This window comes from Rousettus aegyptiacus, unplaced genomic scaffold, assembly GCF_014176215.1.
Source record: "Rousettus aegyptiacus isolate mRouAeg1 unplaced genomic scaffold, mRouAeg1.p scaffold_m13_p_3, whole genome shotgun sequence".
NCBI classification, from domain to species: domain Eukaryota; kingdom Metazoa; phylum Chordata; class Mammalia; order Chiroptera; family Pteropodidae; genus Rousettus; species Rousettus aegyptiacus.
This window is the reverse complement of record NW_023416306.1, coordinates 134,806,626-134,833,871: the sequence shown is the minus strand read 5'-3', so window position 1 is coordinate 134,833,871 and position 27,246 is coordinate 134,806,626. Positions and strand designations below refer to the sequence as shown.

Below are 27,246 nucleotides of genomic sequence, written 5' to 3'. Positions count from 1 at the left end.
CTAGGCAAAGCTTCGCACCCCACGCAGTGCAAGCGACTGCAGCCCCACCAGGCCACCGGGGTTGCGTGCTCAGGCCTCCGCTCGCGCTCCCCGCCAGAGACGCGTAGACCTGCGCGCCCCTCCCACCCCTTGGGGAGCTTGCCCCGCCTCCCCCGCTCCCTCTCCAGTTCCTCCCTCCAGCTGCCTCCTCTGCCGGCCCCGCCCCCGGGCCCCGGTCTTCCGCGCGCGCCTTGGGGCCTGAGCGCTCTGCCGCCGGCCCGCCCCAGCCTGCCCCCGCGCGCCGTATTTGTTGCCGCCACCAGGCCAGCTGAGCCCTTCTCTGACCCAGGAAAGCAGGGCGGAGAAGCTGGCTGGCTGCGGGGCAGCCATGGAGGCAGCGGCGCGGAGGCGGCAGCACCCGGGAGCGGCGGGCGGCCAGGGCGCGCAGTCCGGCGCCTCCTTCCTGCAGGCCAGGTGGGCTCGCGCTTGCGGTGTGCAGCGGTACCCCGTCCCCGCCACGTGACGGGTGCAGGCTGCCTGGGTTAGACACTAGTGCGGCGGGCCGGATGGAGCGGAGCCCGGCGTGGGCCGGAGGCTGCCTGCCCTGCGCGACCCATGCAGCTGCTCCCTGGACTGAGCCCCGCCTCTGGGTCTGTTCTCTTTTTGGGGGTGCCCAGGGCCCAGTGAAGCTCAGCGGTCACCGCTCGACCCTGGCTGTGTTAGGATAGTTCAACTGGGAAGACATCTCCAGGGGCCTAATAATCTCAGGGTGGGGATGGCAGGCCCCGAGGACACCACCCTTCACTCTGGCCCCCAGAGCACCCGCAAAGCCTGGGCTCCACCTTCAAGTTCTCCGGGTCCCTCCAACCTTGATTTGGACTTAAATTCTCGTGTTAATCAGGAAGCTCATTCCTTGCCCCAGGGCAGCAGTCCCCAACCTTTTTGGCACCAGAGACCTATTTTCCCATGACAATCAGCGGTCTAATGATCTGATGTGGAGCTAAGGCCCTGATCCTAGTGCTGGGGGGTGGCTGCAAATACCGATGAAGTTTTGCTTGCTGGCTGGCAGCTCACCTGCTGTGTAGCAGGTTCTGGACAGACCATGAACCCATATTGGTCTGTGGCCTGGGGTTTGGGGTCCCCTGCCCTAGTCAACCAGGTGGACGAGACAGTGCAAAAGTGTAGACGCTGAGCTCCAGGCAAAGCATGGGGAAGGGCTTTCCTCCCGGAGGGGGGAGATGTTATTGGTTGATATAGTTGGGACCAGGTGGGGCAAAGGAAGAGGCAGGGAAGCTGCCTTTTAATCTTTCCCTCCATTCTGCTTTCATCCTGTTTTACAGACTAGAAACATTGTTGCGTTCGGTGGGCACTCATTAAACATCTCTGGTGTGCCCAGCTCTGTGCCAGGCACTAAGGAGGAGGGCAAGAATCAGGGCCTAAACCCGGTTTCTGACTTCTGGTTTCTGCTCTTCTTACTCCACTTTGGCTGCAAGGAATGATGTCCCTCTTTACTCCTGCTTGAGCTCCCCAACAGCTAGGATGCTCCCTGGGGATGGTGTAAAGGGCTGGCTCTCTCTCAGGATGTATCTGCACCCGTCCTTCACTGGGTGCCTCTGGGTCCCTCCTCAGTATCATTCTTGCTTTTGACAGGCAGAATCATCCTGTCCAGTTCCTAAGGTGCTTGGATTTCCTCTGCTGCATCCATGCTTTGCTTACACACCTCTAATGACAAGATGCCAGTTACCTTGCTTTGTTGACACTTTTTTTGTACTGTAATCAAAGTAATACATGCCTATGAGTAAATAAAATAGCATCGAAGAGCTTAGAGTAAAAAAGCAATCATCCTCTGTTCTCCCTCTTCCTGGCATCAGAGACAACCATGTTAGCATCTTTTAGGTGTTTCTATCCAAGTTAAATGCATATTTCTAAATAATAATAACACTATGTAGCAGTTATGTGGACCAGGCCCTGCTCTAAGTTTTTGCACAGTAATTCAACCACAATTCTTGAAACAGGATCTACTATTATCCCCTATTTTACAGTTGGGAACATTGAGGTCCAGGAGGTTAAGTAACTTGCTCAGGATCTGGTTAGTGGTAGAGCTGGTAGTATGAACCTAGGTGGTCTCCAAAGTCCTTATCTTAAAAGCTATGCTCATCCACTATTTCTTAATTTATTAATTTTACCCTCGAAGCTAATGTTTACTGACTGCCTGTTACGATTTGGCTCACTTATACTGCCCTGATCTTCACAAGATGGTGTTTTTATCACTATTTTTAGTTTTTCTCATTGTTAACTTTGTAGCCTTTTTGATCAATGAGTAGGCAATATCCCTTGATTATTTTTTAAAAGGAGAACATTTGTCACCGACCCTAACCTTTAGCTGTCCTTATCCTTTCCCACAACTCCTGTCATATATAGTTTTACTTTCACACTGTCAGGGTTGATAATATTTGCCTGCTTTTTAACCATAGTTTTCTTCAATGTTTTGTCTATGGATTGATTCTAAACTTTGACAATCAGTGTACGGTATTTACATTGGTTAATCCATGTAAATATTGTTCTCTAGAGATCCAAGTGATGTTTAGCAATCATCATGTAATCATCACAATTTCTTATACTGCTTTCTTCTCCCCTACAGTTTCTAATCGCCTTTCTTTTTTTCTTTCTTATTATTTGCCTTCATGTCCTCATTTTTTGTTCAAACTTTGCATCATGTAAGGTATTTCACCATTCTTTATATAAGAACCCAAATCAGTCTCTCTACAGTCTCCACTCATGGTCCCCGCTTGACTCCACCATGGCGGAGAGCCCTTCCTTTTCTGCTGGGCAGTCTACTTTGAATATTTCAACTGTACGGTATGCACTCCCCTACCATTGTAGTATCAGCTTCCCCATCTGGTAGACTCGTAAAGCTGTGGAGGGGAGAAAACAGCTTTGTTTTGGGTTACCTGCCACTGTGCTTTCACCATTGTTCGCAGTAGTTTCTAATGATAGAGACCTAAAGCTGGCACAGTCAGTATGTGAAGTCTGTAGAGTCAGCGACTTGGCACGAGCCTGAGGTAGTTCATCCCCAGGACAGGGTCTAGGGGAGAGGATGCCTTCACCCTCTATGATCGGCCTCCTGTGGTCAGAGACCCAACAAGAAAACCAGTCAGATACTGATCAACCTTGATTCCCAAATTGAGTGTCTGCCCTTTACCTGACTTTTTTTTTCCTGCCCAGCTGAGCCAGGCTGGACTAATGACAGAGATCTCCATTAACTGAGGTGCCTCCTAAGGTGGAGAAGGGAATAGTTACTGAGCCCCATCTTCCAGAGACCCACGCCTAAGTGCTTTTCCAGGCTTTCAGAATGCCTTTATTCTCTGTATCAAACACCCTTCTCTTTGCCCAGTTGGAGGTTGCCGGAGCAAAATACTGAGGGTTCTTATCCATCTCCTTCCAAGTTCTTTGCCTAAAGTTTATCACTGTCTGCTTTTTGAGGCTTTGCCCTGGTGGTCACTACAGGGTAGGGCAAGGTGGGGCCTCTCTATGCCAGTCACTGGGTTCAGATCCCTGAGCAGTCCTTGCAGTTAGTTTCTGAATATCTACCCAACCTGAAGGCCCAGCCAGCCCCTCCCTTCCCTTCCTCCCCACCATAAGCCAGGGAGTGTCTTTCTCTCTTCCACCCCCAGGCCTTTGATCTTGCTCTGCTGCTTTTCTGCAGGGTTAAATCCACCTATCCATACTTTGAGTCCCCCTTCCTTCTGTACTTTGCCTACTGCTCCAGGCAGCACTGATCCCTCTCTAACTTGATCTCTTAATACGCTGCACAGCTTATTATAATGATCAGAAACAAAATAGCAAGTGTTTCACTTCACAGATACTAAATTCATATAGACCCAGGTTTAAAATCCGTGTTATTCAGGACTCCCTGGTTGCAAGTGATAGGAAGCCAGTGTGAACGGCAGCACCCTCAGCGAAGGTTGGAGGGGAGAAGCGCTCACCCCTCTCCTCTGGCTCTTCCCAGGCACAGCTCTGTCAAGACCGATGAGGCCACAGGCACAGCAACCTTCCACCTTGACCTCTGGTTCTACTTCACCCTGCAGAACTGGGTTCTGGACTTTGGTCGCCCCATTGCCATGGTGAGTGTGAAGCTGTGGACAGACCGTGGCCAGCAGTGAGGAGACTTAGTATGACTTGAATTAGCTGAGTGATCCTAGACAAGTCACTTCTTCTACTGGTAAACTGCAAGAATAGGCCTGGGTGCCTTCATGTCCTTTGGTTCTGTGGCTGTGACCACTAAGGCACTGCCTCAGTGGATCTAGGGGATCTAGGGGGTCTGAGCAGTCATACTGTACCCTGATTTTCATGGGTGAACTGGTGGCTCTGAACAGTTACACTCTTCTCCTCCCCACCCATATCCTTCATCCAGGTTTAACCAAATCACCAAGCCAGAGGGATGTGGGAAAGAAAGCAGAGCATCCCCACCGATCTTCCTCACAGCCTTGGGATAGTATTTATTTTTGGAGGTGAAGCATATAGACTGATATTTTGCATATTATATGACTCTGAGCCTCAGGTAATTTTTAGTGCCAGCTGGTGAAACTGACCCCTTCCCTCCAAGGCTACTTCTTGTGTCAGTGTACACTAGCAGCCTCCATGGAGGAAGTTAATTACTGGAAGAGCACCAAAACCTTTCACTTATAATAAATAAATAGGTAGGTAGGTAGGTAGATAGGTAGAGATGATAGATAGATAGATAGATAGATAGATAGATAGATAGATAGATAGATAGATGATAGATGAATGAGAGAGAGAGAGAGAGAGAGAGAGAGAGAGAGAGAGAACAGAATGTGAAAAAATTGAGTGAGGTACCACCATGTACCAAGTTGTTAATTTTTGTGTAGGAGTGGTAAAAATAACAATATCACTGAAACTGACACCTTGTATATGCTAGTGATAATGCAAATTAACGAAGCCCTTTTGGAAAGTAGTTTGTCAAGGTGATAACTAGTAGCTAGAATAGTGCCTAACACAATAAGTACTTGATACACTTTTTAAAAAAATGAATAATAACAGTGACAATAAGGTAGATACAGCAGTTAACATACATTGAATGCTTACTCTCTTCTAAGCTCTTTACATGTTTAAGCTTATTTAGTTCTCACATCAATACCATTATTAATCTCAGCTTTATAGATGAGAAGGACTTGAGGATGGAGAGAGTAAATAACTGGCTCAAGCTTACCCAACTAGCAGGTGGAGGGGCCAGCATCTGCACCTAGGCACTCTGGCCCCAGAGCCCATCCCCTTCCCATCATGTATATTATCTAGAACCCTGATATGTTCATCTTTTCTGACCCCGTAAGACCCCTTCCAAGAATCTGCCCTGAAGATTTAATCAGCGAGAAGACAACAGCCTCTCTACCCAAAGATGTTCATTGCAGCGTTGCCGACAGTAGCCAAAACTTGGGAGTGGTTTCAGTGTCCAGCAGTAGGGCCTGGGTAAATCAACTTTGCTGTAGCCAGTATAGAGAATGTTACCTGGCCATTAAGCAGGAATTATGGATGCTGTAAAGCAGGGGTCTCCATCCCCCAGACCCCGGACTGGTATTGGTCGTTGGCCTGTTAGGAACGAGACTGCACAGCAGGAGGTGAGTGGCAGGTGATAGAGCAAAGCTTCATCTGTATTTGCAGCTGCTCCCCAGAGCTAGCATCACCGCCTCAGCTCCACCTCAGATCATCAGGCGTTAGATTCTCATAGGAGCACTGGTCCCCAGTACCAAAAGGTTGGGGACCACTGCTGTAGAGCAACCTGGGATATTTAAGGAGAAGAGAGGTGCCTAAGGGGCATGTATATTGACTGATTACAAGTTAGTAACAACTCTAATCTTATATAATGTGGATCAAAGACGAAGGGGATGAAGAAAAGCTTTCAAGGCGGTATGTCACAGAGGAGTTATGAATGCCGATTCTCCTTTCAGCACACATTCTGTTAGGTTTACACGTTTTTTTAATGTAAGAGAAAGAAAAGGGACTGAGCCAGGAGTCAGGGCACCTGGTCTGGTTTTGGGTGACCATGGGCAAGTCACTGTCATTTGAGCTTCAGGTTTCTTGCCTGTAAGAAAACTGGTGAACTAGTTGCTCTCAGCCCCCTTCCAGTGTGAAAGCCCCTCATATTGGGGGACAATGAAACTTCCCATCAAACTGGTGCTCTATCGAGGAGAAATGTGGCCAGGAATAGGCTCGTGGTTCTCATTCACTAGGACTCAGCCTCAAATGGCATAATGGGGGTTTTCTGTTGGGCAAATCACTTCTCCCATCCTGCCCAGAGTTGCTGTAGCCACTCTAATCCCAAGTAGGCTCGTCAGGAGAATATACATTTGAAAGCTTGTGTGTACACTGGAGCTTTTCAAATATATGCATGATAGTCCCGAATGTCTAATAACTGCAAAATAAAATCTTTTACTAGGTATAAAGGCAATCTGTAATAGTTGTACCAAGTCAGTTCATATTCAGTTATATAAGGAAGTGAGATTCTCCCTTTCCAGTCCCACCCCTGACAGTTTGGGGCACATCCTTCCACTCCTTTCTTTACTCTTACAAACATGCATATATTATCTTTTTTTCTTTTTCTTTTTCTAAAAGAAATGAGATTTTACTTTATACCTTATTCTACAACATGCTTGTTTTATTTTATCATGGATATCTCTCCACCTCAGTATGAATAAGGTGTCATTTCTGGTAATGGCTACTTAATTTTCTATAGTAAGTACAGTGTATTCAACTAGTCCTGTTTGGTTGAAAAGTTGGCCTGTATTTGGTATTTTGCTATCGCAAAGAGTGTTTCAGCCACCATATATATCTTGCTATAGATAAAGATATAGAGAAACACACATGAGTAAGAAAGAGAAAGAGAGAGATTGAGATTTCTGTATCCTAGGAGTTGTATTTCTGCAGCTTAGTTTTATCCAATGTAGCATTTTTAAATTAAAAAAAAAAATTTTCAATTTTTGATTAAAAGTTTTTGTCATTATACATGTTTTCAATCAACAGATACTGGAAGTATAATTTGGCTGTGCGTGCGTGTGTGTGTGTGTGTGTGTGCGCGCGTGTGTGTGACATTTTGACCCTGAATAGGGTTTTTCACACTGACCACCAACAAGGCCAGGACTCACTAGGGTAGACCAGGAGTGAGGGTGTTCCAGATGGAAGGTCTGGCCCTCGCCTGCCTCCTCTCAAGGAAGGTAGAAAAGAACTGAAGCTACTTTGTAGAACTCCCTTATTTTCTCCTTCACTTTGTTTCCTAATGCATACGCTTGACCTGATTTGGAAGCAGTCCATCTGCTTAGTGCACAGAGCATTTTTTCCCAACTGGACCTAGTAGGCAAGAGAGCTTGTCATTGTCATAGACCTGGAGTGCCAGATCTCTAAGGATCCATGTAGACCACCTGGGCCACATTTCTTGTGTTGCAGATGAGGAAACCAAGACCTAGAGAGGGGAAGGATTTGCCCAGGGTCACCAAGAAACTCGATGGCACAACTGAGTCCCACGAGAGCCTCCAACTATGAGATGGGTACCCAGAGACACTTATTTAGAATCCACTAGGAGAGAGGCACAGGGTCAGGTCTGGATTTGCATTTACCGTGTACCTGGTGCAATTCCATTTACCTTCTCTGGGAGTCAGTTTCTCTGTCTGGAAACACCTTCACCCCGGGGCTGCTGAGAGTTCACAGAAAGAGTGTGTGTGTGTGTGTGTGTGTGCGCGCGCGCGCGCGCGCACGTGTGTATGAAGGAGGTGGGCGCTAACCCCCCCAGTACCTCGTGGGGCTGATCCTGGTGAACACCGTTCCTCCCCTTGCTCCCCAGCTGGTGTTTCCTCTCGAATGGTTTCCACTCAACAAGCCCAGCGTCGGGGACTACTTCCACATGGCCTACAACATCATCACGCCCTTTCTCCTGCTCAAGGTACAGTCCTAGGCTCCCTGCCCTCCTTTCCCACCCTCAGTCCCTCCTCCAGCCAGCAGGGAACTGGTGCCAAGCCCCAGGAGTGTCCTAAATCAGGCCTTCCCTGCCTGACCCTGGGAGACACAGGCTGTAATAGAGGGACACATCAAGAGCCTAGGGGCCCAAGGACAGGCAAGACTGCCTCTGGCTGGGAGAGATGGAGAAGGCCTCGCCAAGAAGGCGCATTTGATTTGGGCCTCAGCCTGCTGTGCCAGGGGGTGAGGTGGGAGAGGTGTTCAGGCAGAAGGACCTGAAGACGCGCCATGTTTGGGAAACCATAATACAGTTGGGGAGGCTGAAGCGGGAGTGGCTGGGTTGCCCCAGAAGAGGTCAGAGACCAGCTGGGAAGGCAGATTGGGGCCAGGTGACAGGATCGGCAGCATTGGAGGGCGAACTCTATCCTCTGGCCTGGAGATCCCTGACTTTGAGGTGCCACTGGGAGCGAAAAGCTAGCTAGCCAGGGCGGCCAGCTTTGTACTTTGCCAAGTAAGGGCTCTTAAAACAGCTATCACCACCTATTATCCCCATCATTTTAGTTTTAGAAAGATATTTCAAATCTCTAAAAGTTGGAAATGTGTAACCTCAATTCAGATGAGTCTTCAGTTAAATAATTTAGTTTCAGAAACACCCAACCCCATCCCTGTCATTTTCTTTGTGTTTGTCAAGGCCCAATCGCTCTGAAATCAGAGTCTCTTTAGGAGACCAGCCCAGCCGCCCAGGGCACAATGGGAGGAGGGGAGGGCTGTGCCTGGACCTCCAGTGCCTATGTTGTCACTTCCAGAAGGAGGCTTGTGTGTGACTCTGGGCAATGAGCCAGCCCCTCTGAATCTATTTCCTCTCTGAGAAAAGGGGGTGCTGTTTCCTTGGACCTGCTGGGTTCACAGGGATCATGTGAGACTCTGGAGGTCCAGGCTGGCCCACTAAAGGGACCTACCAATTTGCCAGGGACTTTCCGGTTGGTGGCACCCATCCTGTCCCAGGTGCGAAGAGGGATGCAGGGGGTGTCTTGTGTTGTGATGGAGGCAGGGTCATGCTGCTGTACCTCCCTCTGTCCTCAGCTCATCGAGCGGTCCCCCCGCACCCTGCCGCGCTCCATGATCTATGTCAGCATCATCACCTTCATCATGGGCGCCAGCATCCACCTGGTGGGAGACTCAGTGAACCATCGCCTTATCTTCAGTGGCTACCAGCACCACCTGTCAGTCCGTGAGAACCCCATCATCAAGAATCTCAAGCCGGAGACTCTGGTGAGGCCAGCTCCCCCCACCACATGTAAACCCTGCGGGCACAGCCTGTCCTGGAGACTAAAGAGATGCCCAACCTTCTGCTGAAGCAATCTGCTAGTGAGGGCACCGTCCCCCGCCAAGCTAGGACACTCATGTATTATTAGGAGGTGGCATATTGGCTGGCTCCCACCTGGGCTTTCTCCTACAGGCAGGCAGAGAACGAGGGCAGTTGGGGGTAGGCCCCGGGCGTGGGGGAGATGGCCGGGATCCAACCGAAGCACCTCCCTCTAACCCTGTCGATCCTGCGCCCTCAGATCGACTCCTTCGAGTTGCTCTACTACTACGACGAGTACCTGGGCCACTCCATGTGGTGAGTGATGGGGCTAGTGTGTCTACGCAGGGACCCTGGCCAGCTCTGCCACCGGCCTCCGGGGTACAGGACAAGACTCTTTGGGCCTCGGGCCTGCAGATGCCCCCGTGGCGTTCTCTTCATCTGCTGGGGCGCAGTGAGCTCGACTGCCGTGAGGCGCCAGAGCCCTGGCTTCCCTCCGCCTCCTCCCAGCCAGGCAGTACCCGTGGCGGCCACTAGAGGGCAGCGAGCGGCCGTCCCGCCCTCACCCCGCCGGGAGCCTAAAGCAGGTGGGGGAGGAGAAGGCCTTGGCGCTGATAAACAACCCCCGGTGGTGAGGTGGGGATAAAGACCTCCATCACAGCAGGCCACGGCCTTTGAGAATGGAGGGAGGAGGAAGCGGAGGAGGGCCAGCTAGACCAGGTGTGAGTGTGGTAGGGCGCTGTTTGCGCTCTGTCCTCAGAGCTCGCAGATCTCCCCTGCGCTTTCACCTTGCACAAATTAGGGGGCTCGGCCGCAGGAGATTAAGAGCCCAAGTGGGGGTAAGTCATCAGTTACAACCCCCTACTTTACACAGAATAAACTAGAGTCAACTTAGGAGGACCCTAAGTTGACAGCTAGTTAGTGACAGAGCCAGCCCAGGACCTGGGTGGCCTCGCTCCTGAGTGAGGTAAGCTCACTCGTGTCGCATATGCCCTACACTTGTGTTTCCAGGGTCTGTTTTGAGGCAAGGAAAGTGGCATCTGCCTGGCTCGCGGGGCCTGGACAGGCCTCTTGCCAGCCCTGCAGTGATTTTTGCCAGAAGACCCTTCCCATGGAAGGCTGGGGAAGGGAGGAGGAGAGAACAGAGACCTGGACGAAATAGCGGGAGAGGACTTGGGAGTGTGGGGGGACCCCGTGAGGGGAACAAGGAGGCCGGATAAGGAGACAAGAAGGGACGCAGAAGAGGGCTGCATGTATGTAAGAGACAGCACAGGTGTGTGGGGAGGCGAGAGGGCGGGCCTTTTTGCGTGGGATGTGTGCATGGGAAGAGTGCGCGGCTGTGGGCGGAGTGAAGGGGCTTCAGAGTTCCTTGGCGGCCCCTCAGCAGGTGCTGTTCTCCTTTTATTTACCTGGACCTTAGGGCTCTCCCTCCTTAGCCCTGCTGTGCACACCTGTTTCCTAGCCAGTGTGGAGCTGGGGCTGCTGGTGCTGAGGGTTCATGCGTGAGGGAGAGGCAGCCCCCTCACACACGTGGAATGAGTAAGGTGGCCAGAGCAGTGTGGGAGGGACCCCTGCCCCCAGCCCGTCTGCGGGCCTCTGATTTGCTTGTGTCCCGGGAGCAGGCCTCATTTTCCTGCCTCCTCTTGTCCCGCTGGGACCACCAGCACAGGAAAGGCTGGCAGGGACTATGAGTGCCCTCCCCCAAACCAGGCATTGTGTTAACCATAAAGCGACACTGCACATGGTGCAAGGAACCAGTGCGAGGACCAGTCGGGGTCTGGGAGGAGGTAGGTAGCCTGGGCAACTGAGCAGGTCTCAAAGATACTGGTTTTCCTATTACAGGTACATCCCCTTCTTCCTCATCCTTTTCATGTACTTCAGCGGCTGTTTTACTCCTGCCAAAGCTGAGAGCTCCATGCCAGGGGCGGCCCTGCTCTTGGTGGTGCCCAGTGGCCTGTACTACTGGTAAGTGAACACTGGACATGAGGTGGAGAATGGGAGGGGGCACTTAGTAAGCCAAGCAGTAAAATGTGCATGCGACCCCAAGTGAGACTCCCCCTTTTGGGGCCCCTGCTCTCCCCTCTTCTAGTAGAGACTGTGACAGTGGCATGTGGTGGCCTGTCTCTTACCAGGAAGCCAGGCCTGAGTGTGGCCTCTATCCCCATGCCCCTCTACCCTGTGCCCCAGCCCCCAAAACCCCAGTACCACCTTGGGGTCGATGGCATCCATCTCCGGTGCTAGGCCCTGGATAGCCCGGTGGGCTTCCGTTTTCTCCTGCTTGTCTCCCTCTCAGGGGGAGAGAAAGGGGCTTTGTAAACTATGAAGGACCATGGAGATGACAAGGACAGGTAAGGGGAGAATTCCATGGCCTCAGGAGCTCCCCACCTGGTGTCTTTTCCCCTCCAGCTCTCTTCCTGTTACAGAAGATGCAGGCCTCAGCCAGGCTCTTACCCTGCCTCTGTCACTTCTGCCCTGGAGACAAGCTCTCCTAGGGGACTATAGGTATCACAGGACAGGTATCTGATGAGAACCTCTGTCAAAATGGAAGCCTCCTTTCCAGGAACCAGCTGCTGCCCACATCCAGGGTCTGTCCCCTGCCTGGCTGAGAGGATCCACCAGAACAAGTCTGTATGCCCCCAGAGGACAGGATTAAAAGGAAAGGGTGGCAGATACAGCAAGAGGGAAAGAGGTTAGACATAGGAAAGGGCTTCCTGCCCAGTCTCGCCCATAGCACTTTAGTGCAGGCATAGCTCCAACAGTGAGAGGCATACACAGCTCTAGGATTAAGAAAACATAGGCCCCCAAGACATCATGTAAATTCCCCACGATCACAGAGCTGCAGAACTATAGGTCCTTAAGTGGAGTGGGTCAGCATTGCTGTTCTCTCTGGAGGCAGGGGCGTGGATCAGATAAGCTCTCAGAAGTCCTCCAACCAGTGTCACTGAGTTCCTGGCCATGGGCTAGGTGCTGCCTGAGGAGCTGCAGGGAGCCCCGGGAGATCTGAGACTGTGTCCCAGCCTTCACGGAGACATTAATGACAACCCCCATAAATTGCAGCTGCATTCTCAAACTCCAGAGGCCTAGAGGAGCCAAGCTGGTAACAGAAATGCATCAAGTAGACATCAAGTGAGACAATAGGAAACGGTGGGGACTGTGGCAAACTGTAGAACAATCCTCTCTCTAAATGGGTTAGCTGCTCTCTCCTCTCCTCAGTTGTCGTCATGTGGGACTACAGGCCTAACGTGACCAGAGAAACCAGAAATACTTTGTTACTTCAATATTGGCAACAAACCCAACATTTTTAAAAATAGTAACTATCCGAGCCCAGTCAGTATGCCGCAGGTGAGTTGTGTCTCAGAGTGGTGTGGTTCCCTGATCCCTCTCATCAGATGAGCAGTTCCGGCTGAGTGGAGGGCAGCCTGCTACCTGGGTGGAGGGAGGGATGCGGGCCAAGACAGGGCCGCCATGGCCCCCGCCTCCCCTCACTCACTGGCCTTTTCAGGTACCTGGTCACAGAGGGCCAGATCTTCATCCTCTTCATCTTCACCTTCTTCGCCATGCTGGCCCTCGTCCTGCACCAGAAGCGCAAGCGCCTCTTCATGGACAGTAACGGCCTCTTCCTCTTCTACTCCTTCACCCTCACCCTCCTCCTTGTGTCCCTCTGGGTCGCCTGGCTCTGGAACGACCCTGTACTCAGGAAGAAGTACCCCGGTGTCATCTACGTCCCTGAGCCCTGGGCCTTCTACACTCTCCATATCGGCAGCCAACACTGAGTCCCTGGCACCAGCCACCGATGCTGTCGGGTGGGAGGTGGGTGTTCGAGCATGGGGTGTGCCTGCGCTCGTGCGTGTGTGCACGTGTGCATGTTTGTATACAGCCGTGTGCGTCCATGCATACGTGCGCACCCCGTGACTGAAAACGTAGGTGAGAGTATGCATTGTGCACGTGGGTAGGTGTGTGTGGGCGTGGGCGTGTGGCATGCATCACCAGGGGACCTGATCGTTTTGGTCAAGTTTCCGTTTGGTTTGGATCTTTTCAGGATGGGGTTTATTTTTAGGCATTGTGCCCCGGCCAAGATACGGGCACTGCCTTTCTGTGCACCCGACTAGAGCCAGGGCCCTTCTCACTCTCACTGCTCAGGGCCATTCACTTCTTCCTGGGAAGTCTTCTGGTAGCCGTGCGGGAGAGGCCTGCGTGGGACAGAGGAGGGGTCTTGGCCACCACCTGGCCCACTCCACAGACCTGCACTGACCCTGGAGGCCAGATTACATAGGTTACATGAACTTTCTGTGTATTTTTTTGAAACAAAGTATGTCCCTTTTCTGGGCCTCACTTGCACTAGATGTGCCCAGTCCGAAAGTGGGTTAGTAGGCTGGTTACATTCTCCTCTTGGAGCAGCCCGGGGATGGACGAGTAGTACTATCCTGTCACTGCCCTCTCCTACCCTGGGAGGGGTGTGTGTACCCCAGACCCTCATCCCTACCTCAGGCTGCATGGGGTGTTGAGCCACCCACTCCCTAACCAGCAGCCTGATCTTGGGGCCTGGCTACAGTAGCTCTCCCTCTATCTTCCTCTGCCAGAAGCTCTGTCTCCCACCTCTCCCTCCAGAACTGTGGCACCGCCTTCATGCCAGCCAGACTGCAGGTTTTTGAGCTGCAGCTGAAGGCAGAGTCCTCAAACACTTGCACTATTCCTGGAGCTTCTTTTGGCAAGGGGAGTATCGAGGCTCTCTCCAGTCGGCCGTGTCTCACTCCATCTCATGCCTTTGGCCAGGCCCCTGATCCCAGAAAAGGGAGGCCTCATTCCCAGCAGGATGCAACCCCTCCTCGTCCCTGCCTTCTCCCAGGCACTGGGGCCAAGTCTCACACAGCTGCAGGCACCACAGCCTCTCTTCCAGCCAGCGCTGGCCCACATGTGCTCCTGGGTCTCAGGAGGCCGGCCTCACCTTCCCCGGGCCCTGCCTCCTCTCCTATGTTCTCAGGGAGCCCCATGCCTCAGATTTTCTTTTCATCTTGGGGTGCCCCAGCCCCTGGTCAATCCTTGTCTGTTGGCAGCATCAGGTGGTGAGAGGTGAATAAAGGTGATGAAAAGCCAAACCTGGCTAGGGCTGCTGCTTGCTTTGAGTGTGACTTTGGGAGGCAGGAGAGAGGTCCATAGAGGAGGGGAGAGGTCCGGGCAGGAGTGCTGGGCCATCCCCAAAGGCCCACTCAGCCCCATCTAACGCAGAGTGGGTGCTGCCCACTGGACTTCCATGCCACTTTGTAGGATCCTGGGATTAGGGAGGGGGCGGGCAAGAAAGGATTTGGTCAGTCTCAGCCTTCTTCAGAGGAGTCCGGGGGGCTATAGGGAAGGGGAGCTGGGATAGGGCATCTCCAGACCTACCCCTCAGAGATGTCACATCGAGCCTCCCAGCTGTGCTACCAGCCAGTTCCAGAGACTGAAGACAAGAGGGCGCCCTTAGGGGAAAATGGGGAGCCTGATTTGTTGGAAGCTGGTTCTTAGCCTTGGACAACTCACTTGATCTCTGGGAGTGCAGGTGCAGCCACTTGGAACTTACTGGGCTGCTATATCAGACAACGCGGGGGCGGGGGGTGGGGGCTGCTGGCAGGAGACCATGTAGGCCCTGGGCCCTGTTTGATTTCTTCCTTACCTGGAGGACACTGCTTCTCCAATCCCCTGTTCGGAGCCCATTCACAGAAGGACTTAACAGAGATCTTGTGACCAGTCACAGGGCTGTTGTGTGGGGCCTAAAGTTTATACAATTTGGCGGTGGGGCAGGGGATAAAAAAAATAAAAATTAAAAATTAGGTGTGAAAGTGAATACAGTTGACCCTCGAACAACATTGGGGTTAGGGGTACCGACCCCGCTGCGAGGTTGAAAATCCACATATAACTTTTGAATCACCAAAAACTTAACTGCAATAGGCCCTTCACATCCTAGGGTTTCGCATCTGTGGATTCAACCAACTGTGGGTCCAAACAGTATTTCTGATCTGTGACTGGGACTCCGCAGGTGATAATAGGCCCACCGCTAACCGGAAGCCTTGCTAGTAACACGTATTTTGTATGTCATATGTATTATATGCTGTAGTCTTATAATAAAGTAAGCTAGAGGAAATGTCGAGAAAATCATAAGGAAGAAAAAATACATTTACTGTATTGGAAAAAATCTGCGTATAAGTGGACCCACACAGTTCAAAGCCGTGTTGTTCAAGAGTTAACATATTTAGAATGGAAAAGGAATTACAGCAAATTATTGGCACCTCAGAGATTTATGTTGGTTTTGACGGGGATCTCTTTGGGCAGTTTACTGGAAATACTTCTTAATTGTAACCTGGCTTCACTATACCTGGAAAACTCTAGGCTGGTGATTCCCAAAGCGTGGCCTACTGGATGCATCAGGATGGGGGAGGAAAATGCAAATCCTTGCCCCCTTCCACCTGCTGAATCAAACCTGGTGGCTGAGCCCTTCAGGTGAACCAAAGCTTGGCCCCCCGGGTGGTATGGAGGGGGCTCTGATTTTTTCCTATTGAGTTAAGTGTAGCATACACACCACACAGTACAGCATACAGCCTGATGAATTTCTGTATAGCGAAGCCTCATGTAGTCACCACCCTCATGCAGGTGTTTTGATCATATGAGAGACACCAAAGGAAGGAGTTGGCGAGGGTGTGTCGGTCGGGCTGTACACAGCCTCGAGCCCCAGCACACGCTCACGTAAACCCAGGGAGATGTCTCCCCCCAGGAGCCCCTTCTCAAATGCGGGGTGATTCCAAGTGAGCGCTTTGGCTTCGCCCCTCCAGACTCACCCCAAGCCTCAGCCCTGTGTCCCGGACCTTCCAAGGTCCCACCTGACTCCTTCGCCTCTCTCCCACAAGGGTGTTAGTGAGAAGCCCCCATCTCCTGCCTTCTGCATCTCCACCAGCCTCTCCTCTTCTCATCCCTAACAGTGAGGAGTCAGAATCCTCCAGTTGAAAATATCTGGGTGTGAAGAGGTGACTCAATGCAGGATTTGGGGAAAAAAAGAAACTTCCACACACAGGTGGTCAGGATAGGAAGGAGAGAAATGGACCAAAGGGAGACACACCTGTCTATGAGCCTTGTACAAATTAGTCAGAGGTCCCTCTTCCTCTGGACATGTTCAGCACCTCCCCAGGACCCAATTGTCCCCTGGCCAGAAGCAGAACACAAGCTATGTGGCAAGACGTGCCTATTTTGACAAAGTGGGCAGAATCCTGGAGTTGGAGCCCCACTGAGAACTGTGGACAAGGAGCTGGAGGGTGAGAACCCAGCTGTGTCCAGCTCAGCCACTTTAGGGAACTCTCTACCCTGCCCTCACTTCCTGTGCGTGCCTGTGTGTGTGTGTGTGTGTGTGTGTGTGTGTGTGTGTGTGTGGAGGGTGGGGTGGTGGGGAGGAGTGCAAACCACTGAGGAAATGGGGAGTTAGCAGCTTCTGCCGGAAGGAGTGGGGCCTATAGAGAGGAGATAAGGGAAAGGAAGAAAAGGAGGAGCTTTCTGGCTAGAAAAGTCACCTAAGAGGCCTTTCTCTGCGCCCCATGGGAGCCCAGTGTGTAGGGCCTAGACCTCGGAGCTGGCACCATCCCCATCCCCAGGGGCCCTGGAAGGAGTGAAGGGAACTGACACATTGAGACCCAGCTATGTGCTGGCTATTTGGGTCTCTCAATAGTCCTATAATGAGGCTTGGTGAGGAAACTGAGGCACAGAGCAGCGAAAAGACTGGCCAAGGTCACTCAGCAAACGAGCAGGAGCAAAATGATCGGAATCTGGTCCGAGAGCACCGAAACCCATGTCCTCTCTCCATACTGTATCTCAAGGCTTGGGTGGTGGTGGAGGCGGTCACCGGGCTCTGCCACCACGGCCGAGCTTCCTCCCTGCCCACAGTGGTGTGTGATGACCCTCACGTGACACAGTGTGCAATGAGCCCAACACCTCATCAGCTCCCCACGTAGTCCCAGGAGGGAGAGAGCTCTCCAGAGTCAGGCTCAGGGCAGAGTGCAGGTTCAGCCCATCTCAGGCCCCCCTTTCTGTGTGTCACTGACCCCTTCTCCAAAGTCCAGAAAGAGCTCCCAGGAAGAAACATTTGTCTGTTTGTTCCAGAGCCTCAGCTTCTGGATGCAGGCCCGAGGCCGTGGGGCGGGGGCACTTCTGCAGCCCTGTGTTTCTCAAAACCTGCTGCTCTGCCCAGGCCGTGCTGGGCATCAGCTGTGCGAGGGAAGCTGGAATCTGACCCCTGGCGCTGGGCCTGGTCTCCATGGCAGCCGCGGATTTATGACAGGGGCCTCCACCCAGCTTGGCGGACTTTCTGGACTTTCAACTCCAAGCGAGAGGAAGGAAACCAAGAAGTCAGTCGTGGGAGCCCCGAGCCCAGGGCTGCACCCAGAAGCCCCCAGATGGTAAGCGAGGGTCCGAGTTACCTGCCAGGCTGCCTGGGTTGAGAGGGGGATCACTTTCATGGAGTCCTTCCCTGACCGTTTTCCTCTGTCTGCTGCAGGCCAAGTTTCTTTCCCAGGACCAAATTAACGGTAGGTTGGGTTTGCTCTTTAATTAGCAACTCAAAGCAAAATATGGGTCTCATTAGGCAATTTGCTCTGCTCAGTTTTTGTTGGTGGGAAGACGGCTGCTGGGCTGCTGCGGGGGGAGCTGGGCGCCCCCCCCCCTCGCCCACAGGCCAGAGGCCCCTCTGCTAGGGAGCTTGCGGCTCAGTGGAGGTGGGGGCTAAGGCTCAGAGGCAGAGATGTCGGTGTCACATCCGCCAATGTGATTTAGGAGTGGGGGCGATAGGCAAGAGAGCTCACTGGTTTTCTTCCAAAACCTGATGGTCGGATATACGGGAGGAAGGGAAAAGGGGACGGAGAGAGGAGAGGGTGACACTATTTATTGACTAGGGCTGAGGGCCGGACCAGGGACGACCAGGGACGGGGCATTGTGATTGGCTGAGACAGAAAAAAAACGCCCAGGGCTGCATTCTCCGGCAGGATGCTCTCTGGGCCTCCATCTCTGCATCTTTAAGGGGGAAGTTCAGCTTAGGTGGTCTCTGAGGTCTTCCCTGCCCTCACATCGAGCCCAGTTTTGGTGTTTGGAGTGCTTTGTTACCCGGATCCCCTAACCTGCTCGGCACCCAAGCAGGCTTCAGTTTCACATAGCACACAAGGCCAAGGGGAAGAGTTGGGTTACACAGAACCCAGGGGCCCAGACCTGTACCAGAGGAGGTCCAGCATAGCTCAGGTAGAGTCCTGCAGGCCCTGGGGGTGGGCTTAGGGTTACCCGGGCAAGGATTCAGGGTTATGGGTACCCAGAGCTTGGTTTAGAAGACGAATAAGTGGGTAGGTTGTAGGTTCCAGGTGGGCACCTTCCCATAGGCCCCTCGATATCTTCACCCCAAGGGGAGGGGCAGACCAGGGGCTTTTAAAATGCAAGGCCCAGGGCGGCGGCCTCTCTTGTCCTTGTCTCAAGGCAAGATTGTACGGGTCCTGGGGCAGGAGTTCAGCTGTCAGCCTCAGTGTCCCCCACCCGCATCTGGTTCTGAGGCTCCCTTGGGGCCTCTAAGGCTCCCAGACGGGAAGAAGGGAAGCTCCTGTTGTATCACAGTGTCTGACACCAAGAAAGCAGCTGCTAATGTTTAAGGAGTGAATGACAGGCTGGACAGGAGTGGCCTGCTGGAATGGGACAAGCAAGGGCCTCGAAGGCAGCGGACCTGGGGCCCTATCACCTCTGAGCCTCAGCTTTCTCATCTGAGAAGTGGCAATAATGACACCGCCTCACTAGGCTGCTGTGAGGGACAGAGAGGACAATGTCAGTCGTGCACCTGACACTGGGCCTGGTGCAGCCTGGGGGTCACCCAGCCATGTGCTGGGGCCGGCTAGCATGAGCCTGGTGACACCATTTCAGGGGTTCTGCAAGCCGCCTGCTCAAAATCAGCCACTGTTAAGTACTGTGAGATCAAACGATATTCCAACCCCTGCATTTGTACAAAAAATTTAAAGAGGGGGCCCTATGGCAATCAGTAGTGCTGAAGATTTGAAAGAGGTTTTCGTTAATGAATATGATTTGTACAAGGGCAAGAAATAGTAATAGATCACTTGTCACTGGCAAAAAGTTGCATTCATTGGCGTGCGGCCTCACTTGTCAAATCACAGCCCCTCTCCCACCCCCAACCGAGCTCCAGCAGAGGCGCCATCCTTTGGGCCTCAGGGGTTGGGAGTTTTTGACCAATTCTGACGGCAGCCCCACCCCCAGGCCCTGAATCCGAATTCCTGGGGTGGGGGGAGCAGGGATCTTTCTGAGCTCCCAGCTGGCCTCACTTTGCCTCCAGGGCTGAGTTGGGGACAGGGATGTAGGTGGATGCCCTGCTCCACAGAGCTGTGGATTTAGAGGTTTTAGCTCCAGAGAGGCCATTTCGTCTCCACCAAGGGAGAAAGGGCTGAAGAGAGCAGCAAGCGGGATCTGGGCTTGTGCCTGGGAGAACGTCCTATCAGTCAGCACCTTTTGAAGACTTTAAGAACAGGACCAGGACCTACGTCAGAGGGCAGCCTGACAGTTTAGCAGCCGAGGGAGGGGTGCTGGACCAGTGGACTCGGAATAATAATTGTCGCCACATATGAGAGCCACTGTCTTGCTAGGCCTTCCCAGAGGGGATTTCTGGCCCTCTCAGTAACCCAGAGGAACCAGAGGAATGATTATCCCCCTTACCCACATAAGTTGTCTTCACAAAGGTCCCCTGGGTGTCTGGATGCCCTGCTAATGGCTCCTTGTCTCCCTGCACTGGCCGTAGAGGGCGGGAAAGCTTCCCTGTGGTTTTAGTCAGTTGTGGGAGGGATGAAAAGGGAGAGCAGAGGAAGGGGAAGGAAGGGAGGAGGAAGGGGGCAGCAAAGGAGAGAAAAGGAGCAGGCGGAAGGGGAGTCAGGAGAGGGAGGGGATCGGGTTGCCAGATAAGAGGACTCTCAGTTAGATTTGAATGTCAGATAAACAACAGATACTTTTAGTAAAAGTATACTCCACGCAAAAATGGGGGATATATTTATACTAAAAATGTGTTCATTGTTTATCAGAAGTTAAGTTTAACTCGGCAGTCCTGTATTTTTATTTGCTGTCTCTGGGAACCCTCGGAGGGGCAGTGGGGAGGAAGTGGGCGTGAGGGAGAGGACAGAGGGCGTGGGGGTGGAGGGTGAAGGAATGCTCCTGATTCTCCCTTCTGGGCTGTGCACAGAGTACAAGGAATGCTTCTCCCTGTACGACAAGCAGCAGCGGGGGAAGATAAAAGCCTCTGACCTCATGGTGGTGATGAGGTGCCTGGGGGCCAGCCCGACACCGGGGGAGGTACAGCGGCACTTGCAGACTCATGGGATAGGTGAGTGGGCTGGGCCATGGCCAGGGCAGAAGTGTTCTGGGCTGGTGGGTGGGCCTAGAGCCGGGCAGCTGTGGCCTGTGGAGGGGCCTGACAGTTGGGTGCAGATGGCGAAGGAGTAAATAGCTCAGAGGTTTGAGGGGCAGGTGGTAGTCAGAGGTCACCAGCTGGGAGCTGTGGAGGCAGGTGTGCTGGGCACCACTCACACTTTCTTGAGTCCTTACAGCAACTGATAACACCTGCATTTCACAGAGGACCCTGGGATCTTTCTAAGCTTTCCAACAATGTTATCACAAACTTGCAGTCAAGACCGTGCTAACAGTGACCCCAATGTTGTTTTGACAGAACAATTTCCCTTTATTGAATATTTGTCAAGAGTTCATCTCAAACGACCCTATGAAGTAGGCACTGTTTCACAGGTAAAGATCAAGATTCAGGTCACTTGCCCAAGCGCTTAAGGGTCGGAACTCAATGCTTCTAGTTTTGAAGACTGACCTCCTAAAAACTATGCAGTATTGGGAGATAAAAGGTGGAAGAGAAACCACCCAAAACATTGTCAGGTGGTTCTCTCAGGTGATGGGATTATGGATGATTTTCATTTCCTTTATTGCTGTTTCTTGTATTTTTGACGATGGGGACATAGAACTTTTATAACCAGAAACAAATAATTTTGTTTTTTAGAAAAAGAGGGATGTCAAAGAATAGGGTGGCATTGGTAGCTGGACTCTTAGGAAGGAAAGACTGGCCAGAGGAAGGGGCTGGCCAGGAAAGATCACTTGGTCTGCAGCCCATCTGGACCTCAGATTTCTCATTTCTCAGATGGGTTTCCCACCTGCTGCTGGGGTTACCCTGAGAGCACATCAGAATGTGCCTGCAGCAGTATTAGGAGCCATTGTGGGCTGGGCCTGGGGGGGGGGGCCCTAAAGGCCTAGAGCCTGGTGAGGAGGTGCCCAGAGACTGAGATCCCCCGCTTCCACCTCTGAGGTGTGGTGGTTTCCTTTGGTTTCTGTGTCTTCCAAACAGGAAGTTGAGGTCAGGGGAAGTTCCGATTTCCTGCAGTTGTACCCCTGCCAGGGCCAGGTCAAGGCCCCCAGGCATGCTTGGAGGAGGGGTATGGGCGGGGGAACCTGGGGTGGAGGCTGCAGTGAGGGAACAGGCAGGTGACGAGCTCTGGCAGGACTGGGACTTGAGGCCCCAGATGTGGTCACTAGTCATTCTTTGTGGATGTGCAGTGGTGGCTGCTAAAGTGGGGATGGGCACGCAGATGGACTTCCCTCTAGTTCGGGGCAGGAGAGAAGCACCCAGAAGGGAACAGTAGGAGGTGGTACGTCATGCTGGTCCTGCCACTGCTCCGTGAAGTGACTCCCCACTCTGAGCTTCTGTCTCTGTAGTGGACAAAATGGGATGATGACAACCATAGCCCCTGAGGAATGTTGAGAGGATTAAATGAGACATATCCATGGTGGGAACTCAGGAGAAGGGGCTGCATCCATCATGCCACCATCATGCGACTTCCTGAATTATGTGGCCCTTGAGCTGGCCATGAAGGTTTGAACTTCTCTAACAAGAGCCTTTTCCTCCCTGCTTACTCTGCTGTGTTTGGGGTTTTCCTAGACAGAAATGGAGAGCTAGATTTCTCCACTTTCCTGACCATTATGCACATGCAAATAAAACAGGAGGACCCAAAGAAAGAAATTCTCTTGGCCATGTTGATGGCAGACAAGGAGAAGAAAGGCTACATCATGGCATCCGAGCTGCGGTCCAAACTCATGAAACTGGGCGAGAAGCTCACGCACAAGGAAGGTAATAGCCTGGGTCCCTCTTTCCCCATAGTGGGAGAGGATTAGGGAGTTGAGGGGAGATCATGCCACTAGGATTGTGCAGACATGGCCTTTCATGCATGCCTCAGAAGACTGCAGCTAGATGTCAGGGTTGGTACGCTGTGGACTGGAGCCCAGGGGAAGAGCTAGGGAGCCTGGGGGAGAGAAGTCAAGACAGGGTGAAGGGATGGCCTGGGGAAACTCAATTGGGGTCTACTTGGGCCTCACCCTGAGTTTAAGCTTTCACTGTGGACCTTCATTTAGGGCTTACGACATCTCTGGGAGCACTAACGTCCCACATACTGATAAACGAACAGGAAAAGTGAGTGCCTTGTTAGTAGCAGAGCTGGGAGTTGCACACAGGTTTATTAAACACTTGTACCCACCTAACCCCAGCCCATCTCAGGCTCCTTCCCCTTGCCATCGCTGTCTTCTGAAATTGCTGCTGATGCCATTTCCAAATGGAGACACTACTTTGTTCCCTCTCCTTATGACTTAGCCAGCTCTAATAGGTCTTCCAGAGGGTTTTCTGTGGTGGCCTTTCTGGGACTCCTGGTCACAGAACCCCACGAGGGGCCTTTACCTCACACCTAGCAGCAGCCCTGCATGCCATCCTGCCTCAGAGCAGGACAAGGGGCCTGGGTCTTCTGGGAAAGCCCTTCACACATGGTAAAAGGCAACCCCAATACTGGGCCATTTGCCAGCTCGCCCCTCAGTCCTGCCACAGCTGCCCTTTTGAGTCGCCACCAGAGTCCACACCCACCAACCTCAGAGGCTGGGTTAGGACACAAGTGGATGGAGGAGAAGGGCTTCAATACTGTCAGGGCTTTGGTTAAATCACAGCAAACCAATAGAGGGGCTGCAAGGTTGTGGTATGAATTCAACTTGAATCCTAGCTTCCCCTCATTCTGGGGGACCTCAGACAGGTTTCTTAACCTCTCTCACCCTCCTCAGTTTCCTCGTTGAGAAATGAGGTTACAATAGACGATCCCTTAGGTCCCTCCAAGAGCTAACATTCTATAAAGCAGGCTGCTTAGATTTTATCTGCAGTCACAAAGGCGCAGAGCAAAGCATTTAAAAATAGTGCTACAGAAGCCACTCAGCTTTCCCCCACTTTTTCAGGCTAGCAGCTTTCGTAATCTCCTCTCCCATTGTGACTGTTCTAATGTGAACAGGGGGAACATGGGCTCCCCTTCCCTTAGGCTCTGAGGACACTGCTCGGCCTTTTATGTACCAGGTGGAGTGTTAGCAGACAGGGCCAGCTGGGGACTGCCTTAATTTTTATGGTTAATGACCTCTGTCTAAAGCAATACCACAGCCTCAAAACTTGTACACACTTCTCATTTGTCTAACCAGTCAAGAAACATTTCAAAGAAACTGGCAGAGTGTTCCTGACAAAGAGGGAGACTGAAGTCTTTTCCTTTGGTGGTGGGAGACGGGAAAAGATGATACTAGAACTAGGAATCCTTTACTCTGGTGATTAAAAGAAAATCTTCAATTTTATTAAGAAGCATCCTTGGAGCAGCTGGATAAGAGTGGGGAAGGTCTGCATTCTAAGGCCTGGGACAGGCTGACTTCAGCACCCTGGTTCTTTCTGGGTACAGAGTCAACTGCCATACTACCCAGCAGGCAAACCTTAGATGTGTCCCCTTTTCCAGACAGGAGGCTCGGTGTTTGGCTCTGGAACTGGAGTTGGAGCTGTCCACTTGGGATGGTTTAGACCAAGTGGCTGGTGGGTAGAAACTTCTCCAAGAAATAAATTATAGTGTCCTCAACATTCTAAAAATACTCAGCACTACTATCGGCTTAGGCACAGAGCACAGTAATTACATTTTAGAGGAGGCTGTTTAAGCAGAGAATCACGGGGTATTTTCTAACTGCTCAGAATTATGTGTCGGGGGTGTCTAGGGCTGAGGAAGTTGACACAGGGCAGTGAGAAGAGGGTTAGGATGGTTCAAAGAGCCAAAGGTAGGCTGGCCTCGAAGGGCCACTGTAAAGTGTAAGCTGACATTATCTCTTCTTGCCAGCGTCTGGGACACAGCTAGTATTTTGTCTGAAGAATTCAGAACCAGAAGAAACAAGTAAATGAAGTGATTTTTTTTTTTTTTTAGAGCAACATCAGAGAACAATGGCAAGTGTTGTATGCTTTCAGCTTTAGAAACAGTTGAATTTCTTATGCTATCCCTACCCCCAAAAGACACACGTAAAGAGGTGATGGTGATGGTGGCAGACACCACTTGTCAACAAGTCTCCTTTTAGGGTGGGGCATACCAATCTGGAAGGGAAGGCAGGCAGGCCAAAGGCAGGCCAAAGCTTGCCCAGGATGGAGCTGACAGGGGTGTCTGTTCAGTTGGGAGACAGGGAGGGTGGGCCATGGAAGGTAAAATCCATGCCAAAGTGCCAAAGGTTTCTGGAAATATAGGTACAAGGGTCAGACATTTTCTTAACAAAAAAGTACAAGGTGGCTTCAGTGACTGAATCCTCACCAGTATTCCTCCCTACCCTCTCCCCTGGCCCCTGCAGAAACTCCAATGAACTCAAAATTGTATCAGTGGTCTCCAAGGAGTAGGGGGTGACTGTTCTGTTTGCCAGTTTATTTCCTGGTCTATAGGATCAGTCAACTAGATACTCAAGGGAGACCTCTGGGGAGTCCCAACCCCCAAGAACTTGATTTCCTATAACGTATCACTAAAGCCAAACTGAAAAATTAATGTGATTTATTGTAGTGGATGATCTTTTCAAAGAAGCAAATATCGAACCAAATGGCAAAGTGAAGTATGATGAATTTATCCACAAGATCACCATTCCTGTGCGGGACTACTGACTGGAGAGAATGCAAAAGAGCCTCCCCTGCATCTGAAAACTCGGATGAATTTTGAAAAAGAAAAGTGTTCCTTTCACTCTAGGGAGATGGCAAGCACAGTGGCAAGATGACATTACTGAACTGTAGCAGAAGATAACTTAGCAATGGAAATAAGTGAATTCAGTCATTGTTATTAGCATGTCTTTAATAAAAGATTTTTATTGATTTCAGTAACTGCCATTAGTTGTTTCCATTATACCATGGAAAGAGCCAATGGTTTGGAGTTGGGCGTGGGTTCCAATCTTGACTCTGCCGTTTCCCAGCTATCTGACTCTGGGCAAATCATTTCACTCCTCAAAGTCTCAGGATCCTCGCTAAAGTTAGATTCCTGTTTCTTGCCTCATGGAGCCTGTGGATAATGACATGGAGCCTGAGACAATGACTTGAAAATGTCTTTGCAAACTGTAGAGCACTATGCATTCCCAAGTTACCATGGCAGTGCTTCTCCTAAAAAGGGCAATCTACTGAAAGACTATATTCTATATTGAACCATCTTCCCCATTTCCAAGACAAAGCCAATGCTAGGTGAGAAACAGCAACAAGCGAAGAGCCAAAACAAAACAAACTAAGGCAACATTATTAGCAGCTCCACAGCGGCACTTACAAATTCTCATTCCCATCTCCACACACAGTGACACAGTTCAGGATATTCATTCATAAAGAGAGTACAGGGTGAAAACACTCATGGTAAAACAAGGCAGCATCAGCTAAATAGTGGTCTGACTTTACAGCCCACACCAAAGGAAACCAAAAGACATCAGATGTGACACTGAGGACTTGCAGAGAGCTTCGAAGGCCCTTTCTGATGCTCCTGTCACAATTTCCAGCTGTCCCCTGGCTGGAAATCAGGTTTACAGATTAGGACGGTCTGCTCAAGTGGGTCAAATTGAACATGCTTCAAGCCATTCCCCCAGGACTAATGAAAACAAGGGGATGGAATGGGCTGTGGCTATGATGCAGCAACAACCCTGGAAAACAGCAGTAGGGGTACTGGCCCTGCATGGGAAGATTCCAGCTCAAGCAACTTAAGCGAATCACGTAGCCAAGAAGTGCCAGGCTGATGCTGCCCATGTGCTCATCGAACCTGTAGATCCATCGGTAGTGTCAGCACAGCCCTAAAAAGGGTTGGAGTCACAGTGGCATATTGGGGGGTGGGAAACAGGAAATGTAGTAGAGATTTTCATCCTTATATGTATCAAAATTGGGCTGATTGTGGCTTTATCTAATGGTGCTTAGTAGCTAAAGCAGAAGAAAACCACATGAAAATGTCTTTTGGGAGGCTATACAAGACAAATCTGAGGCCAGGCACAAGGGAAACTGCAGGGGACAAAACAATCATAGTCTTGGTGTAATGCTCACAACTGCTGCGTGGCTTCTGACCAAACTGAGGCCCTGAGAGACTCTTTCATTTTCCCAGCAGTGTAATGGCCAACGGGAGTACGAATTCCTGGGAGCTGTAAGAAGGGTTTTGTGGAGGGCAGGCAATCAATGGCCCAAACCACCCAATAGGTGAAGTTACGACTATCAAGCTAGGGGAGCCTAGGTTCACCACAGCAGGGGCAGATCCAGGTTTTGTAGGGTCTGAGTGTTCCATGATTTGGCAGCCTTCTTTAAAAATAGAAATATAGAAATACAGATTTGATACAGCTGTTCCCAGGGCCCCAGAAGAGGCTAGAGCAAATGAGGGGGCTAGGTGCTTAAACTTAAGGATTAAACAGTAGATCCTTATGATTTAGATGGGATAGGACAAGTAAGTTCTGGGCTAAAATAAATGAGGGTACTTTCCTCTCAAAGCCATTTTGTCTCTACCACTGAACAGCCCCAGTGTGGTTTGAAAGCAACTGTTATTAATCTGATTTGCCTAACAGGAGTCTGGAGCATAGCTTGCCAAAATCACATTAAATGGTATGGAGTGATCCTCAGAACCTGAGGCTCATCTCCATTGGCTCAG

The 27,246-nt window shown here is 51.4% G+C and overlaps 2 protein-coding genes across 4 annotated transcripts; both read left to right on the top strand.

Moving 5' to 3' along the window:
- The first annotated feature begins 219 nt into the window (after window positions 1-219).
- CLN6 (CLN6 transmembrane ER protein) lies at window positions 220-14,343 on the top strand. Of its 2 annotated transcripts, XM_016140973.2 has the most exons (8): window positions 220-453; window positions 3,989-4,103; window positions 7,832-7,930; window positions 9,028-9,216; window positions 9,510-9,565; window positions 11,090-11,212; window positions 12,750-13,057; window positions 13,388-14,343. In XM_016140973.2, exons 1-7 carry the CDS (start codon window positions 368-370, stop codon window positions 13,018-13,020), a joined length of 939 nt encoding a protein of 312 aa, XP_015996459.1. In that variant the 5' UTR covers window positions 220-367; the 3' UTR covers window positions 13,021-13,057; window positions 13,388-14,343. The 2 variants fall into 2 exon arrangements, with proteins under 2 accessions (XP_015996459.1, XP_015996458.1); XM_016140972.2 differs by having other exon boundaries at window positions 12,750-14,343.
- Window positions 14,344-17,445: 3,102 nt separating this feature from the next.
- Window positions 17,446-25,475, top strand: CALML4 (calmodulin like 4). Of its 2 annotated transcripts, XM_016140977.2 has the most exons (5): window positions 17,510-17,661; window positions 17,760-17,790; window positions 20,475-20,615; window positions 22,227-22,415; window positions 25,159-25,475. In XM_016140977.2, exons 1-5 carry the CDS (start codon window positions 17,659-17,661, stop codon window positions 25,254-25,256), a joined length of 462 nt encoding a protein of 153 aa, XP_015996463.1. In that variant the 5' UTR covers window positions 17,510-17,658; the 3' UTR covers window positions 25,257-25,475. The 2 variants fall into 2 exon arrangements, with proteins under 2 accessions (XP_015996462.1, XP_015996463.1); XM_016140976.2 differs by lacking the exon at window positions 17,760-17,790 and having other exon boundaries at window positions 17,446-17,661.
- The last annotated feature ends 1,771 nt before the right edge of the window (window positions 25,476-27,246 follow it).